Source organism: Mastomys coucha, unplaced genomic scaffold, assembly GCF_008632895.1.
Source record: "Mastomys coucha isolate ucsf_1 unplaced genomic scaffold, UCSF_Mcou_1 pScaffold23, whole genome shotgun sequence".
NCBI classification, from domain to species: domain Eukaryota; kingdom Metazoa; phylum Chordata; class Mammalia; order Rodentia; family Muridae; genus Mastomys; species Mastomys coucha.
Genome location: NW_022196906.1, coordinates 57,374,609 through 57,391,492, shown reverse-complemented (window position 1 = coordinate 57,391,492; position 16,884 = coordinate 57,374,609). Strand labels below are relative to the sequence as shown.

The 16,884-nt window shown below is 39.3% G+C and overlaps 1 protein-coding gene across 5 annotated transcripts in view; it reads left to right on the top strand.

The window, feature by feature from the left end:
- Pias1 (protein inhibitor of activated STAT 1) overlaps window positions 1–16,884 on the top strand; it is a 110,199-nt gene that overhangs the window by 42,665 nt on the left and 50,650 nt on the right. For all 5 annotated transcript variants that reach the window (XM_031345676.1, XM_031345673.1, XM_031345678.1 and 2 more), the window contains exon 2: window positions 82–526. In XM_031345676.1, coding sequence (XP_031201536.1) covers window positions 82–526 — 445 coding nt within the window. The remainder of the gene's footprint in view (window positions 1–81; window positions 527–16,884) is intronic.

Genomic DNA, 16,884 nt, shown 5'->3' with positions numbered 1-16,884 from the left:
TGAAGAGGCTAAATACAAATTTTAAAATTGTAAATTATGGTTTCAGATACTAATATTTTACATTTTACTTTTTTCTCTAAGCAAATGGTTATGAGCCTTAGAGTTTCTGAACTCCAAGTACTGTTGGGCTACGCTGGGAGGAACAAGCACGGACGCAAACACGAACTTCTTACAAAAGCCCTGCATTTGTTAAAGGCTGGCTGTAGTCCTGCTGTACAAATGAAAATTAAAGAACTCTACAGGCGGCGGTTCCCTCAGAAAATTATGACGCCTGCGGACTTGTCTATCCCCAACGTACATTCAAGTCCTATGCCAGCGACTCTTTCTCCATCCACCATTCCACAGCTCACTTATGATGGTCACCCTGCATCTTCCCCACTACTCCCTGTTTCTCTTCTGGGACCTAAACATGAACTGGAACTCCCACATCTCACGTCAGCGCTGCACCCAGTCCATCCGGACATAAAGCTTCAAAAGCTACCGTTCTATGACCTGCTGGATGAACTGATCAAACCCACCAGTCTAGGTAAGAGTGATGTGAGGCCATCTGGTGATGCTGTGCTTTGTGTTTTTCTTAGACTTTGAGTTTATGTTTGGTAGTAGTGTCAGGATATTAATGAGGATCTTTTGAGTTTAGAATAAGTCAAATATATAAGAGCTGTTGTTTAGACAAAAGAAAAGAGGTGTGGGGTGGTGACCAATGGAGTCAGACACAATAAATACTAAGTTTGAAACAAAGTTTCACTGTATAAACTCTGGCTGCCCTCCAGTATCTTTCAGTATATACCAGGCTGTCCTTTAACCCACAAAGATCCTCCTGCCTCTGCCTTCTGAGCCATTTGTTCCACCATACCTGGCTCCTAATTAATGTACAGTAACTTATGAATTAAAATTGAAAATGAATTACCACCAGTCTCTAAATTCTGTTCTTAATTTTCAGTGGTAAAACAGATTGACTAGTTTGGATTACTTGAATGAGTAAATAGTTTTAATTATCATGAAAGGAAATTAAGCTTAAATTAAATTAAAGCTTAAAATTTAAACTGATGTTGTGGTTAACTTTCAGCTGCTGTTTTTCAAGTGGAGACATATGTTTTAAGCATACGCATATGACATATATGAATTCCTATTCATAGATAATATGAGTGCTAAAAGGTCTGTTACTAGGTTTCCCATCCTGAGATTTCCTTATCAAGTCATTCAACATACTAACCACTTTTAATTGCTACGATGTCATCTTGCTTTATTAATGTGAAGCAAAACTGACTTTGTTGTGATTTTTGATGCCTTTGATATAATGTACTTTAACAGCAGACTTACCTTGGTGGCTGCTTGTTAGAAATCAGTGTTTGGCAAGTCGTGGCTGCCAAGCTATCTCCAGTGCTTTATTTTTGTGTGATATTTATGTAAGAACTTTGTTGGTGTTGGGGGGGGTGTCCTCCCTGCTTTTGCTTCCTTGGTGCTAAGATTACATGTGGGAACTACTGCCCACAGCTCAGGTTTTTTTTATTATTCCTAAAATGTAAACAAAGCTAGTGAATATATAAATAACAGACCATGTGTGCCCCAGAGCCTAAAGTATTTCCTGTCTGCTTCTTATAGAAATGTTTCTTGATTCTTGTCATTAATATTAAACATTTTAGTGTGAGGAATTGCTGAATATTAAGAAAAAGTTTGAGTACTTTTAGAGAAGGTGGGGTGTTGTTTAGGTTGGGGTCTAATATATCCCAGGTTGGCCTGACATTCCATATGAAACAGAGGATGACCTTGAATTCTTTTTTTTTTTTTGTTGACCTTGAATTCTTTTTTTGTTGTTTTGTTTTGGTTTTTCGAGACTGGGTTTTCCTGTATAGCCCTGGCTGTCCTGGAGCTCACTTTGTAAACCAGGCTGGCCTCGAACTCAGAAATCTTGTCTATCTCTGCCTCCCAAGTGCTGGGATTAAAACCGTGTACCACCACCGCCCAGCGACCTTGAATTCTTGTTTGTTTGTTTTTAAGATTTATTTGTTTTATTTATATGAGTGCATTGTAGCTGTCTTCAAATACATCAGAAGAGACATTAGATCCCATTACAGATGGTTCTGAGTCAGAGTCACTTTGTGGTTGCTGGGAATTGAACTCAGGACCTCAGGAAGAACAGTGCTTTTAACTACTGAGCCATCTCTCTAGTCCAACCTTGAGCTCTTGATCCTTCTGTCTCTACCTCTACTGGAATTAGGAGCATATGCCACCAATTTTTGGAGAAGATTTTTTTTTTGTTAGATTTTTAATTTATTCTTTGAGAATTTCATCTGTGTATACAGTATATTGGATCATATCTACCCTCTTCTTCAGCTCTCCTTGGCCCTCCTTAGTATGCTCCCTTCTAACTTCAGGTTCTTTTTGTTGGTTGATTTGTTTATAATCCACTGAATCTAATTAGTGTTTGTGAATGGTTATAGGGCCATGATTTTGAGAGCAATACTGAAATCCCATCACTCATAGAGGAAGTATTTGGTTTTAGTTGCTTTTGTAGAATTTCCCAGAATAAATAAAGATACAGAGGTATTTTCAAACATGAATTTTATTATTATATTTGTGTGTGTGTCCACTTCTGCATGCACATGTGACAGCTTATTTAGGAGGTTAGAGAGTTGGTTGAACCCAGGTCCTCTGTAAAAGCAATCAGTGCTCTTAACTGCTGAACCATCCCTACAACTCCATTTTATAAGTTTTTTAAATTTATTTAATTTTATTTTATATGCATTAGTGAGAAGGTGTCAGATACCCTGGAACTGGAGTTACAGACACTTGTGAGCTGCCATTTGTGTGCTAGGAATTGAATTCTAGGTCCTTTGGAAGACCAACCAGTGCTCTTAACTGCTAAGCCACTTCTCCAGCCCGGACCCCCCATTTTATCCTTAAAATGACTGAAACAAGAAAGAATTTACCTAATGCAGATAAAGCTTGTATATGTTCATTGAAAAATAAAGTTTATATGTATACATAGTTAACCTGTGGTATTTCTTGTTTTTCATAGATGAATCTTGTACATAGGATTGTGTGACTTCCTTTTATTTCTTCCATAATAAGCATCTGTTCTTGTCTGATTCATGTAGACCTCTACCATTTTAAATTAAAGGCCTATCTGTGTTTATATAAAGTTTACATTTATTCATATCAGTACATACCATCTGAAGAACGATCATTACAGCATCTGATATTTGAAAGAAAAACATTGATAGCTTTTAAGCTTTTCTCTAGTTTTAATAATTAACCTCTCATGCTGCTACTAACATAAAGTTGAAGTGCTGATGTAATTAGATGATGTCTAATATGTGTCTCAGTTTTGTTATGGAAAGTAGAGATGCACACTAGGTGAGTGTATTAGACAGCGTGTAGGAAATTTAACTCACTGTGCTGAGGTGCTTCGCGCAGACATGTGCATTAGGGTTCATCCTGATATCTGTATTCATTGTTTCCAGTTTCATACCTGTATAGCTATTGAAGCTTGATTTAGTTCATTATAGTTTACCCTTACGTCTTAGTGTTTTAATCCCAGCACTCAGGAGGCAGAGGCGGGTGGATCTCTGTGAGTTCGAGGACAGCCTGGTCTACAGAGCAAGTTTCGGGACAGTCAGGTCTACACAGAGAAACCTTGTCTTGAAATTTTTCTTTCACTTATTTTTAATTTTTTTTAAGTGTTTGTGTCTGTGCCTGCATGTGAGTGCAGGTATCCAGTGAGGCCAGAAGTATCAGATCCCCCATGGAGCTCCACTTACAGGTGATTGTGAACTAGGTGATATGGTTGCTAGTGATTGAACATGTCTTCTGGAAGAGCGGGACATACTCTTAACCATTGAGCCATCTTTCCAGCATGTGGTCTCTACCCTCCTCCAGCCCAGAGCCTTTTTTTTTTTTTTCTTAACGACCAGAGTCTTGCTAGGTAACCCATGTAACCCATGTAGCTTGTCTTTGTGTGATTCTTAGCTAAGAATTTTGTTTTTTGTTTTTTGGTTTTTTTTTTTTTTGGTTTTTTGAGACAGGGTTTCTCTGAATAGCCCTGGCTGTCCTGGAACTCACTCTGTAGACCAGGCTGGCCTCGAACTCAGAAATCCGCCTGCCTCTGCCTCCCAAGTGCTGGGATTAAAGGCGTGTGCCACCATGCCCAGCGTCATCTGCTGATTCTGACTTCATGTTTAGTGGTATTTATACAGTTGTCTTGAAGCCTGAGGCTGAGGCATTCAGTGTGCTTTAGTCACTCAACATCTGTGTGTTTGAGTGTAATCTTGGGAACTATAGTAGACTTTCTTGGTTAGAAAGGAAGTTTGACAGGTAGTAAGGCACTTCCTTATATAGTTGTAAATATGAAATAAAGCCTGTTAAAGTTGAGAGATCAGAGCTGAGGAGATGACTCAGCAGTTAGAACACTGCTACTGTTTCAGAGGAGTGGCCTTCCATTTCTAGTACCACATGGCATCTCACAGTTGTCTGTAACTCCAGACCCTGGAGATTCAGTAGTCTCTTCTGGCCTTCACAGGCATCAGGTATATACAGACATACATGCAGCTAAAACACCCTTATATATAAAAATGCAAATAAAAAACCTTACATATCTAGAGCTTCATGCTGTACATGATGGTGCAAACTTGTAATTCTGATATTCAGGAGGCACAGGAGAATCAAGAATCTAAGGCTATCCTCAGGTATATGGTGAATTCAAACCAGTCTAGGCTATATGAGACCCTGGCTTATTAAACAAAAATAAAAAAAGAATCAACCAGTGAACATATTAATTGTTATATTAAACTATTCTTGCATTCATGGGGAGGAACCCTCAATTATGGTATAAAGACCTTTTCATGGTTATTAAGTTTGAAATGTACACATTATTTCTTATGGAAAGCATCTTGGTTGATTGGTGGATTGATTTTGGCTTTTCAGCCCAAGTTAGTCTGGAATTCAATTTAATAACCTAATTTGGCCCCAGACTCATAGCCTCCTGAATACAAAGGTGTTAGGCATGAGTCACCAAAAATACCTCAGTTGAGTTGGATAACATTATTTCACAGTGTAGCCAAGGGTAGCCTTGAACTCTTTCTTACACCTCCTCTGTACTTCTGAGTGCCAGGATTATAGGTGTATCCCTCAAACCTGGCCTACAATTTATTCTTTTCCGCTGATCTATTTGAGGTGTTGTGTTGTGCTTTGTAGTTTTGTTTTGCTTTCTTTAGACTGTCTGTATTGTAGACCCACCAGGCTTTGAAGTTGTGATGTATTTGAGGCTATTCTTGATGCTTCCAAGTGCTGGGATTGAAAGAGTGCTCTAACAGCTGACTGTCACTAACATGGGATCATTACATGTAGTTTTTGTTATTAAAAATATTTAATAATACTCTTCTCTGGTACAAAAGCTGACTTTTTAAAATGTCATGGTTTATGTTACAGTATTCCATACACATTTTTCTGTTCAATTTTGACCCTCCAAAATTTACAAGGGGTGACAAAAAAGGTTCTCCAGACCCTGATCTCCACCACCCGTGAAGCTTTCAGTTTCTTATACTTCTTCTCAGAGACAGTTCCTACCTGTGAAAATGTTTGTCTTACTCTTTTTCCGTTGTCTGGCTTTTCACTAGTTTCTTGCAGTTTAAGATAGTATTACAGAGACTGTTCTGTGTTACCCATAACTAAACATGGGGGGAGAAGGGGAGAACAGGGTCTTTTTTTTTCTTTTTCTTTTTTCTTTTTTTTCTTTTTCCTGGAGGGGAAACCGGGAAAGAAGATATTGTTTGAAATGTAAATAAAGAAAATATCTAATAAAAAAAAAACTAAACATAGCCAATATTTTTATAAGACAATTCCTAGAAGTAGAGTATAAAAATCTTGGTAGAAGTGTCTAAATTTCCTCTTAGAGAAAGGTTTGTGTGAAGTTTAATCACGCTGATTATGTCACAGTTTTTCTCTTAGGCTCTCAGTGATGTCCTGGGATAAAACATGTTGCTCATTCCTAATTATAGCTACAAATCTATAACCCTTGTAGCTTTAACATGAATGGGTTATCCTAAAGATGGAGTTCTTTATATGTTTACATGATTGTTGTTTCTTTTTCTTATGAATTGATTGTTAGATATTCTTTCCAATCAGGTTGTTAATTTTCTTTCCCCCTAAATTTAGAATTAAGAAGTTTAGACATATAGCTTAGTGGGTAGAGTGCTTGCCTAGCATGCCTACAGCCCAGGTGCAATACCCAGGACAGCATAAAACAATATGGTAGCAGACATCCTGTTGTCCCAGAACTTGGAGGTAAAGGCAGGATGATCAGAAGTTCCAGGCCACCTAGGTTGTGTTGCATCTGCCTTAAAACCAAAACAAAACAAGGCAAGATAGAAAGCAAGAAGAGAAGTTGAACTTTGGGTAATATAAGCACAATAATTTTTTCATTCTTTTTTTTCCCCTTGTGATAAATGATATAAATATGCCATTGTTATTATTACTAAGTACCTTTTTTTTTTTTTTTTTTTTTTTTTTTTTTTTGGTGTTCATGACCATCATGGCAAGGTGCATGGCCGGCAGGTAGACATAGTATCGGAACAGTAGCTGCAAGCATACATTGTGGTTCACAAGCATGAGGCAGAGATAGAGCTACCTGCGAATTGTATGAGCCACACTGTCCAGCCCTTCCCAAACAGTTCCACTACCAGGAACTAAGCACTCACTCATGTATGAAATTATGGGGCTCTTCTCATTGAATCTAGAACATACACATTTTCATTTCTCCTATGTGTGTCTCTAGGAGTCAAATTGCTGCTTTATGTGGAAACTCTGAATGATATTTGAAGAACTGCTCAACTATTTTCCAGACCATCTGTGTCATTTTATACTTCTACCAAAACTGCATACATGTTCACATACCTTACATCCTCACCACCACTTGTTATTGTGTCTCTTTTTTTAGTGGAACTGTCCTAGTGGACACATCCACACATTTCTTTATTATAAATAGAAGACTGTAGTCTCTGAAAGTTTACTTTTAAAACATAATTTTATGTTAACTCTATTATATTTGGTCTTCATTTATTACCTTTTTGTCATTTAGGACATGAATTATTCTTTCTTTGCTTCTCTTTGATTTTTCTATACTTTGAAATTGTCTAATAGCTCTGTTTGTTTAATTTTTGAGACAGTTTTATCAGGTACCACCATTTAGCTTCAAGCTACTGATAATCCTTAGCCTCCTCAGTACTGGCATTGCAGGTGTGTGCTAACATGCCCTGGTATTGTTTATATTGTCATTTGTATATTTGTGCATAGTTCTCTTAGCCAGTATAGATACAGAGCACTGAAAACATTATTGCAAATCAGGGTTAATCAGATTTATGTGTAATTCTTAGATAATTTTTCACCATACAGTCTAGATGTAGATGGCAGGAGAATGTTTAGAGAGGACATTTATTAGCTCAGTGCTTCTAGAACACAAACTGGTCTTTTGACTGCTACATGGCCAACCATGTTGGTCATTCTTGCACTTGACTTTTCCTCTACTACTGGTTTAGGATTTTGCCTCAATTTTAATCTAACTACCAAAATGTATCCAGCTTCATCCTGTGCAAAGACATTCTGATCACCGTGCTTTGCTAGGCTCTTACTGACCTGTGTTGCTCAGGCTTGCATTGTAGAACCAGAAGATAAACTTTCACTTTTGGTTCCTGAGCAGTAGGTAGGTAGGTAAATTGACAGACAGTCAGATAGAAAGGCAGACAATCAGGAAGAGAATTTTCTCTTGGGTGCAAAACTGGCCCAGGCCAGATTTCAGGGGATAGTTTTGTTGGCCTCTCTGGTTGACTTTCTTGGGCATCTCTTTCCTGTTGCCCCCCTTCCTGGCATAGTGTCCTCATTTTCTTACTGGCATTCCCCCTAGGCCTGAAGATAGAGCTCTCATAAATACTTAGAATGTTTCCCACATTCCTCCTATTATTACCTATCAAATAGGAAAAAACAACACAAAACATCTGATCTATAGAATATAGTGAATCAAATTCCATAGTTGCCATTGTGTAACATACGTAAGTAGATATAGCAGGCTAAAGTCCTCTCCAACATTAGGGAAGACTGCTCTTGCTGTGAATACATGTGAAGCTGGCTGATGGCTGGAGCCACACTGTGTGAAACTTGTAAGTGGATGTTGAAAGACTAGCCTCAGTTGTCAGCTCCTTGACATCTCACTAGAGAAGGCATGGACAGGAAGGATGTGGAGGGAGCCATGCTCCCTTCTCCATCCTGCTTTTTAAAAAATCTCAACAGTTCAGTTTTACCAAAGAAGACTTGGGAGCCAGCTACTGGGGTGAAGGCTTGTTAACTCAGGCACAGGAAGCACCCAGTTGAGCTTCCTCCACAGCTGACACCCCAAAATGAACCTCTTTCTCTTCACTGCCTCAGAGCCCACTCAAACTGAATGTCCTTCCCTTCTACTTCCTGTGCTTCTCTCTATTCTCTTGACTCTCTTTTACTCTCTTTTTTTTTTTGTCTGTGTTCACTCCCTGCCAACTGGTTGCTTGCTCCTCCTCTTGAAGAGCAATGGTTGACATTATTTGGTCCTGTTTACAATAAGAAGAATGCTCTTGGATTAAAGGTATGTGCTAAGGCTGAACCACACCACAACTAGAAACAGGTTTTTCCAGTAAATAACCCAACCTTGGAGTTCACAGTGTGATCAGATATCCTGCAACACTGCTTCTCGTTGAAGAGCAGAGATCAGCAGTGCTTTTGCTTATTTGGAACCACATGGGAAAGACAATTGAAGATAGGCTCCTCAGGCTAAGGAGCCCACCTTTGCTCTAGCATCCCTCTGGGTCAGCTCCAGCACATAACCTTTCTGATCACACCTCTTCTGTGGAATGTGCTGGGTGTCTGGGGTAGGATTGTAACAGAGCAGCTGCTTTGCCTGTGATTTTGGGTCCTGTGTGGGTTGTCCATTCACTTCTGGTTGTTTTCCTTTGGTCATTGCTTATACTGATATACATGGATGGATGTCTTAGTTTGGGTTTTATTGCTGTGAAGAGGCACCATGACCACAGAAACTCTTAACACAGAAGACATTTAATTGAAGCTTGCTTACAGTTTCAGAGGTTTTAGTCCATTATCATCGTGGTGGGAAGCAGGGCAGCATCCAGACAAACATGGTACTAGAGAAGGATCTGAGAGTTCTATCTCTTGATCTGCAAGCAGCAGAAGCAGATTGTGTTCCATACTGGGCATAGTTTGAGCATATAAGACCTCAAGGCCTGTCTCCGTAGTGACACACTTCCTCCAGCAAAGCCAACATACTTCAACAAGGCCATACCATCCAATATTGCCACTCCCATGGGCCAAGCATTCACGTATATGAGGCCATAACTATTCAGACCACCACAGTGGGCATGAACTTACTCATACTACTTAGCCCAGTGAGTTCTCTTAGTCCTCAGATAGAATTCCATTGAAAGATTGTTTTCCTAAGACACAGATTTCAGAATTATAAACCAGTATTTACCCAATAACCAGAATCTTTAGTTCATCAGTTGTGAATATAAAGTCAGTAATAGGCAAATGTTAAATGTGTCGTACTTACATTTAGTATTCCATATTGAAAGCACTTTGTGGGCTCATGAATTTAGGGTTCTTATACAGTGTCTTCTCCTTTGGTCTTGTTTTTGTTTTTGTTTTTGTTTTTTTGAGACGGGGTTTCTCTGTGTAGCCCTGGCCGTCCTGGAACTCATTTTGTAGACCAGGCTGGCCTCGAACTCAGAAATCTACCTGCCTCTGCCTCCCAAGTGCTGGGATTAAAGGTGTGAGCCACCAGTACCCGGCCCTTTAGCCTTGTTTTAAGATGGAAGGATAGTATAGAATAGATATAATTTTTAAAAGCATTTTTAGTTTAGTGTGTGTTTGCCCATACATATGTGAGGGTTAAAGGACAACTTTGTGGAGTTGGTTTTCCCATTCTGTCTTTACGTAGCTTCCAGGTTCAGGTCTCTGGAATTACTCAGCAAGCACCTTTAGTTGTAGAACCACCTAACTGGCAGAGTTCTTGAATTTGAGGCTAGCTGCTGGTCTACAGAGTGAGTTCTGCTACACAGTGAAACCCTGTCTCCCAAAACAAACAAACAAACAAAATCATATTCTTAATTAGAGAAACATGTTTAAGGAAAACAACAATAAGCCTAAAGCCAGGTGTGGCACACACTTGTAATACCAGACATTTCAGGAAGCTGAGGCTGGAAGAATGGTAGTTCAGACTAGCCTGAGCAAGACCTTGTATCAAAATAAAATAGCAAGGTGGGCTGGCCATATAGCTCAGTGATAGAACCCTGTTTTAGCAAACTTGAAGCCCTCAGTTCAGTGCTTAATACCACAGAAAAATAAAATGAAGTAAAAAGGCTCCCTGCAATCTGTGGTACTGGCCTTTGTGTTCTTTGTGGGCAGGGGCTGTATTACTGACTTGCAATCCCAAACCCTTCTTCTTCCTGTCTACTCTTCCAACTTAAAAAAAAAGTGTGTTTTGTTTCATTTGGTACAGGGACTTTCTTTGTAACACTGACTAGTCTGACACTCACTTTGTAGTCTGGGCTGGCCTCATGTTTAGGGTGGTCTTACTATCTCATTCCCCAAGTGCTGGGATTTCAGGTGTGTACCTGCACCAGGCCCCACCAGCTGCTGTATTCTTGCTTTACATTTTTTATTTATTTTTATATGTATGAGTGTTTTACCTGTGTATATGTCTCTACACTGTTATGCATGCAGTGCCCATAGAGGCCAGAAAATGGCATCACATCCTCTGGGACTGTAGTTAGGGGCAATTGTGAGCCGCCATATGTGTCCTGGAAATTGAACCAAGTCATCTGTGCTCTCAGCCACCTAACCACTGAACCATCTTTCCAGCCCCTGTATCCTTGCTTGTAAAGCTTTTTTTGAAAAAGTTAGTTTTTATTTTATGTGTATCACCATTTGCTTATGTGCACCATATGTATGCAGATTTTATGCACAGTCTAAAAGAGAATTCTCTGATCCCCTGGAACTGGAGTCATGGGCTGTTGTGAGCTATTGTTTGGGTGCTGGCAATCAAAGCCCAGGTTTTTTGAAAGAATAGTAAATGCTTTTAACCACTGAGTCATCTTTTCATTCTCAGCGACTATATTCTTATACGAGACTTTTTGTAGAAGAGATTTATTAGATATCAGGCACAGTGACTCTCACAATGCTTGGCAAGTATCAGGAAGTGGACCCGCACTTCAAAGATGTTTACTATGTAAGAAGTTTAGGCTGTTGGGCTGTATGACCCTGTCTCAAAAAAGGAAAAAGCCAAAAAATAAAAACAACTACTAGAAAATAATAGTTCAAAACTATTGGAACTAGTTAAAGACTACATGATACTTGCTTGCATGGGAATAAAAGCTAATTCTGAAATTTAAATAACCAAAGAACAAAGGACTTGAGCAGAGAGAAGGCAGGTGCCTACAAGCCCTTCTTTCCTTGCCCCTCCAGGTCTCCTGTCAGCTTCTGCTTCGCTGCTGTCCTCCCTTCACAGCCTCATTGTTTACTGTCTGCAGTTCTTACCTAACCTCTGCTAGGCCATTCAGTCTGGTGTTTGTCCCCATCTCTCCCCTGCAGGGATCCTTAACCAGGTCTGGGAATCCAGACTTCAGCCTGCTCTCCTGTTGCAGCTCACTGCTTACCATTCATGTTGACACTATCTCTGAGGCTTTCTTCATAGCTTCTGTTGGACTCCAGGATACACATACACTATTTTCCTCCCTTCTCCTTAGTCATTTCTTCCTAGACTCTTTCGTTCCTTCTTTCTGTTTATATTTTGTGATTCCATCTAATCTCAAAGCTTTAAATGATTAAACATGAGCTCTAGAGTTTCTTTCAAGTTCTTAATTTATGTCATGATTCAGTTATCTGTCTCTAATGTATCTGAACTGAAAGAGCAGCATAACCCCTTCCTTTCCCCTCTCATCATTCCCTTCTTCCCTTCTCATCCTCCCTCCTCCTCTTCACATGAACTCTAACCCTTCTTTCCTCCTCTCATTTAGAGACATCTTCATTGCTGTTTGTAGTTTTTGGCTTTGAGCAAGCCCACCCAGGTCTTGGTGTGCTATATTGGCTCCTTCATTGGTTCAAAAAATTATTTGATTCTTTGGTCAGGTCTCAGCTTTTTTAGTTAGACAAGCCCCTTGACTATACCTTGAGGTATATCCAGACTCTTAGCACATCTCAGGACCTTCGCTGCTACTACCCTGATCTGAACCACTGGTCTCTTTTTTTGCTCATTCATCTTTTACCTGCTTTGCAATATTCTCACATTTACAGTGGAAGTAATTCTTTTGTTTTTTCGAGACAGGGTTTCTCTGTATAGCCCTGGCTGTCCTGGAACTCACTCTGTAGACCAGGTTGGCCTCAAACTCAGAAATAGCCTGCCTCTGCCTCCCAAGTGCTGGAATTAAAGGTATGCTCTGCCAGTGCCCAGCTCGAGAGTAATTCTTTTAAAATAAGCTAATTGTCATATTCTTCTGTTTATGCACTTCTGGTTAGCCTTGACTCTATTTGATCAGCCACTCGAGGCTTTATGAGCCTTTTCTGGTTTCTTTGATTTGTTCTGGAGAATGGGTCTCCCTGTGTAGCACAATTGGCCTTGAACTCTTGATCTTCCTGCTTCAACTCTTCCAAGTAGATCTGCAGAGCTTATTCATGTTACAATTAATGACAGTTATTCCTTCTTGAATGTGGCTTTGATCACATTGGTCTTGCTAAGATCTGGTCGTGGGTGTTTCCAAATTTGGAGTGCACTTCCCATAGATATTTTACACAGCTGCCTCCTTCGTCTTCTACTTGAGATGTTTATACTTGTGTAAAACCTTTATGCTGAACACACACACACAAAACAATGGCCATCTTTTAACATCTCTGGCAATGTGTAGGTAAGGACTATGGGGCAGTGGTTTTGCTTTGTTTACTTGTCACTGATGTATCCCAGTACCTAGCATAATATGTTATATGTAGTAGATGCCCAGTGTTTGTTGAGTGAATATTTGTGCAGCAAATCTTTTGTGATCTCTATTCTCTGCCTTTCTTTCTTGGGTGTTGATACCATTTTTAAGCACTATGTGGTTCCCAGAGTATCTGGAATCCTTACAGATTCAAATCCACCAAAAAAGGAAAACTCATATGTCCCAACATTTGCAGCAGAAATCCTGAGGTTACTATTGAATTGTGTTAACTACCAAGTCCAGCCCTTGACCAATCAGTCATAGGTAGGAGAATGCAGTACACTTCCTGGCCTAGCCTTTGATAATGTATTTTAATTCTGAATCTGGAGACAAAGCCACAAACAAAATGTCTGTTGCAATAACAGGCTGCTGACAAGTTCCAAGAAATGTCTACTAGCGTGTGTACCAATGTATAAAATGTGGTTTTTGATGCTGACACCAGTGTGTGACTTGGGTGGTAGTAGGAGCCCTTGAGTCTGCCCACTGGATTTGGAAACTGAATTTCATTTGATAGTGTATGTACTCCATGCATCTCCAAGCAGAAGGTGGTATGAAATACTAAACAGATTCTTAGAATTCCTTCATCATGAAATCTTTTTTCTTTTAAAACATTGCCAGGTATATTGTGGTGTACTACACTATGGAAAATGTTTGTTTTTATGCCTGCTAAAATTAGTTAGGAGATTAAAGAAAGTTTTATAGAACACAATAAAAATGAAAAGAAAAAATATTTCCAGATGTATACCTATTTCAAGAAAGAAAATTTATACTCACAAAGAAATCATTCAGATTTTGTGATGGACTAAAATTTTATGGAGGCTTTTTTTTTTAAAAAAAAAAAACACTATTATACGTAGTGATTAAATAAACCAAGAAGAGATTTTTGTAACAAGTGACTCCACTCCTCGTCAGCATGTCATATGAAGGACAACTGGAAAGCATGCATGGGTGGAGGAGTCTTGGCCAGAGAGCTGCAGGGCGTGGCTGGTCGTGCTGTCCACCGGTTTCTGGATGACCGCACACCATCCCCACTCCCAGCTGCTGTTGTACCTCTTCAGTGAGACTTTTGCTTCCGTTTTTCTTACTGAGAAAATGGAACCAATCAAAATCCCTTCTCTTCATGTATATATTTTTTTTACATTTAATTAACCTAGTGTGTGTGTCTATGTAAGTCAGAGGACAACTTACAGGAGTTAATTCTGTCTTCCATCATGTGGGTTCTGGTGATTGAACTCTGGCTGTCAGGCTTGGCTGCAAGAGGCTTTATCAGCAGAAAGGGCCTGCAGACCCCCATACGTGTACTTATTCCCACCTGACTTGACTTCTGACTGTGATGTTGTGTAGGGTTTCTCCTATGAGCTGAAGGACCTCAGAACTGAGGCCAATTTTTGGACTTGTGGGTTAGATTATTCTTTCTTGCTTAGTTAAGGACATAGTTTAGCAACCTCTGTTCTATTGTGTTACCCATCAGTTTTTCTCTCTTAGTTTATTACCATTCATGTATACTTTAATGCTAATTTTTTTATTTAAAAAACAAACTTGGGCTGGAGAGATAACTTAGTCATTAAGAGCACTGACTATGACCCAGGTCCAATTTCCAGCATCCTCATGGCGCCATGAGACTGTAAGTGCAGTTGCAAGTGTGATCTGACTTCCTCTTTTTGCCTCCCCCAGCACTGAATGACATTCAGGCAAAGCACCCATACAGATTATAATGTTTATTTTAAAACTAAAAAAAAAAAACAAAAACCAAAAAAAAACAAAAACAAAAACAAAACAAAACTATTTTTCTTCTAATTTCCTTCTAGCTATGCACTCCATTTTCTTTTCCTCTGCTTAAAAAAAAAATTATTTACCTATAGTGTTTCAGTTCAGCCCTTTCTGATTTTTTTTCTTCCCTTTCTGTCTTGAACCCCATCCAAGTAGGTTTTCCTATACCATGTGCTGTAAAAACTGCTGTTAGCGTGGTCACTAGTGATCATTAAAATTAGCAAGTGATTCCAAGTTTTGCAGAGTCAAAATGAATGACCACCTCAGCCCTGTGGGTTGTTTGGTATGATGATGGTAAGGCAGGAATCATTTCTTCCTCCTTGCTAGTGTCAGAAAAGACATGTACAGCTCTTGGGTATCCTTTGTTTATATCAGTGAAAAGTGATGCACCATGTAGAACCAGGCTGACTTAGAACTCAGAGATCCGCCTGCCTCTGTCTCTGGAGTACTGGGACTAAAAGTGTGCACTGCCATAACCCTGAGTTTTATTCTGTCTTGGTTTTTTTGTTTGTTTGTTTGTTTTGTTTGTTTGTTTTGTTTTTTGAGACAAAGTTTCTCTGTATAGCCCTGACTGTCCTGGAACTCACTCTGTAGACCAGGCTGGCCTCAAACTCAGAAATCCACCTGCCTCTGCCTCCCAAGTGCTAGGATTAAAGGCATGCACCACCACTGCCTGGCTCTGTTTTGATTTTAAAACAAGTTCTCTATGTTGGCCAAACTGGTTTCAAACTCAAGATTCTCTTGTATCTGTCTCCCAAGAGATAGGATTTCAGGACTGTGCCATCATACCCAGCTAAAGTCAGTATTTTATTTCTTTGTTTTTAATTTAAAAAATTTAACCTTTATATTTTCATTTTATGTGTATCAATCAGTGTTCTGCCTGCATGTATTTCTGTGACAAGGTGCACACAATACTTCCAGAGGCCAGAAAAATGCATTGGATCCCCCAGGATTTGTGAGCCACCATGTATGTGTGCTAGGGATTGAACCCAGATCCTCTAGGAGAGCAACCAGTGCTCTTAACTGCTGAACCATCTTTCCAGTCTCTAAAATCAGTGTATTTCTGATAGCAGTTTGGCAATCTGTATAAAAGCTTTACACATGAACATATCTTGGGGTTTACAGTTTTATTATTTGTATGTAATATGTGTGGGGGGGGTGGACAGGATTGTGTCATTGTATGTGTATAGAGATCAGAGGATAACTTTCAGAAATTGGTGGAACTCAGGCTATAAGTAATTTTACCTGATGAGTCATCTTGCCAACCTTGAAGAAACAAACAGTGTCTCATGTAGCCCAGGCTGACCTCAAATTTGCTATGTAGCTGAGCATGACCTTGAACTAATCTTGTATCCTCTTTGGCTTGGCACTGTGTTCTTTACTTTTCTATGGCTTTTGTATTAACAACGAGTTAATTAAGTAACTTTCTATAAAGTGATAAAGTTTACACTCAATTGCAGTCTATTTCCTTTTGCTGTTTTCTTCAAAACTTCTTATTTAGCTTGTTTCCTAGCTGCCTGGTTCAGCTTGATAGCCAGTTGTGAGAGTACACAGGCCAGATAAGAATCTTTTTATGTGTTTACGGAGCCTGGAGAGTCTATTCGGTGTATCTGCTCGAGAGCCAGCTACTAACTCTCAGGCCTAATCTGAGAAATAAGATCAAGGGTAAATAAATGGAGTAGGCAGAGTTGTGCTCTGGAGGAAAATGATGAAAAATGTAAACTAACTGAAGGGGTGACAGAGACCTACAGTTAGGACGGGAGTGAAATGGATGCCTTTTGTACAGCCTCAGTCCAGTAGTGTCACTCAATGCAGCTGCAGCCTATTCTATTACTGAGTTCTATGGGAAAGAGAAAAGATGGAACTTTGTTCATGTGCCCAAGAATCGAGCTGCTTTTATTTTCAAAGACTTTACAGATAATATACACAGCAATAGGTTAGTTTTGGGCAAGGCATACAAAATTATAGAAGCAGTCATATTCAACATGAAGTTTAAAATATAGAAGTTACAAGAAATATGATTTTGATGCTTGCTTTGATCTTTTAATGCAGGATAAGCATATTTGCTTCAATTTATGAATGTTTTAGGCCCTTTTCTTTGCTTTTTTTT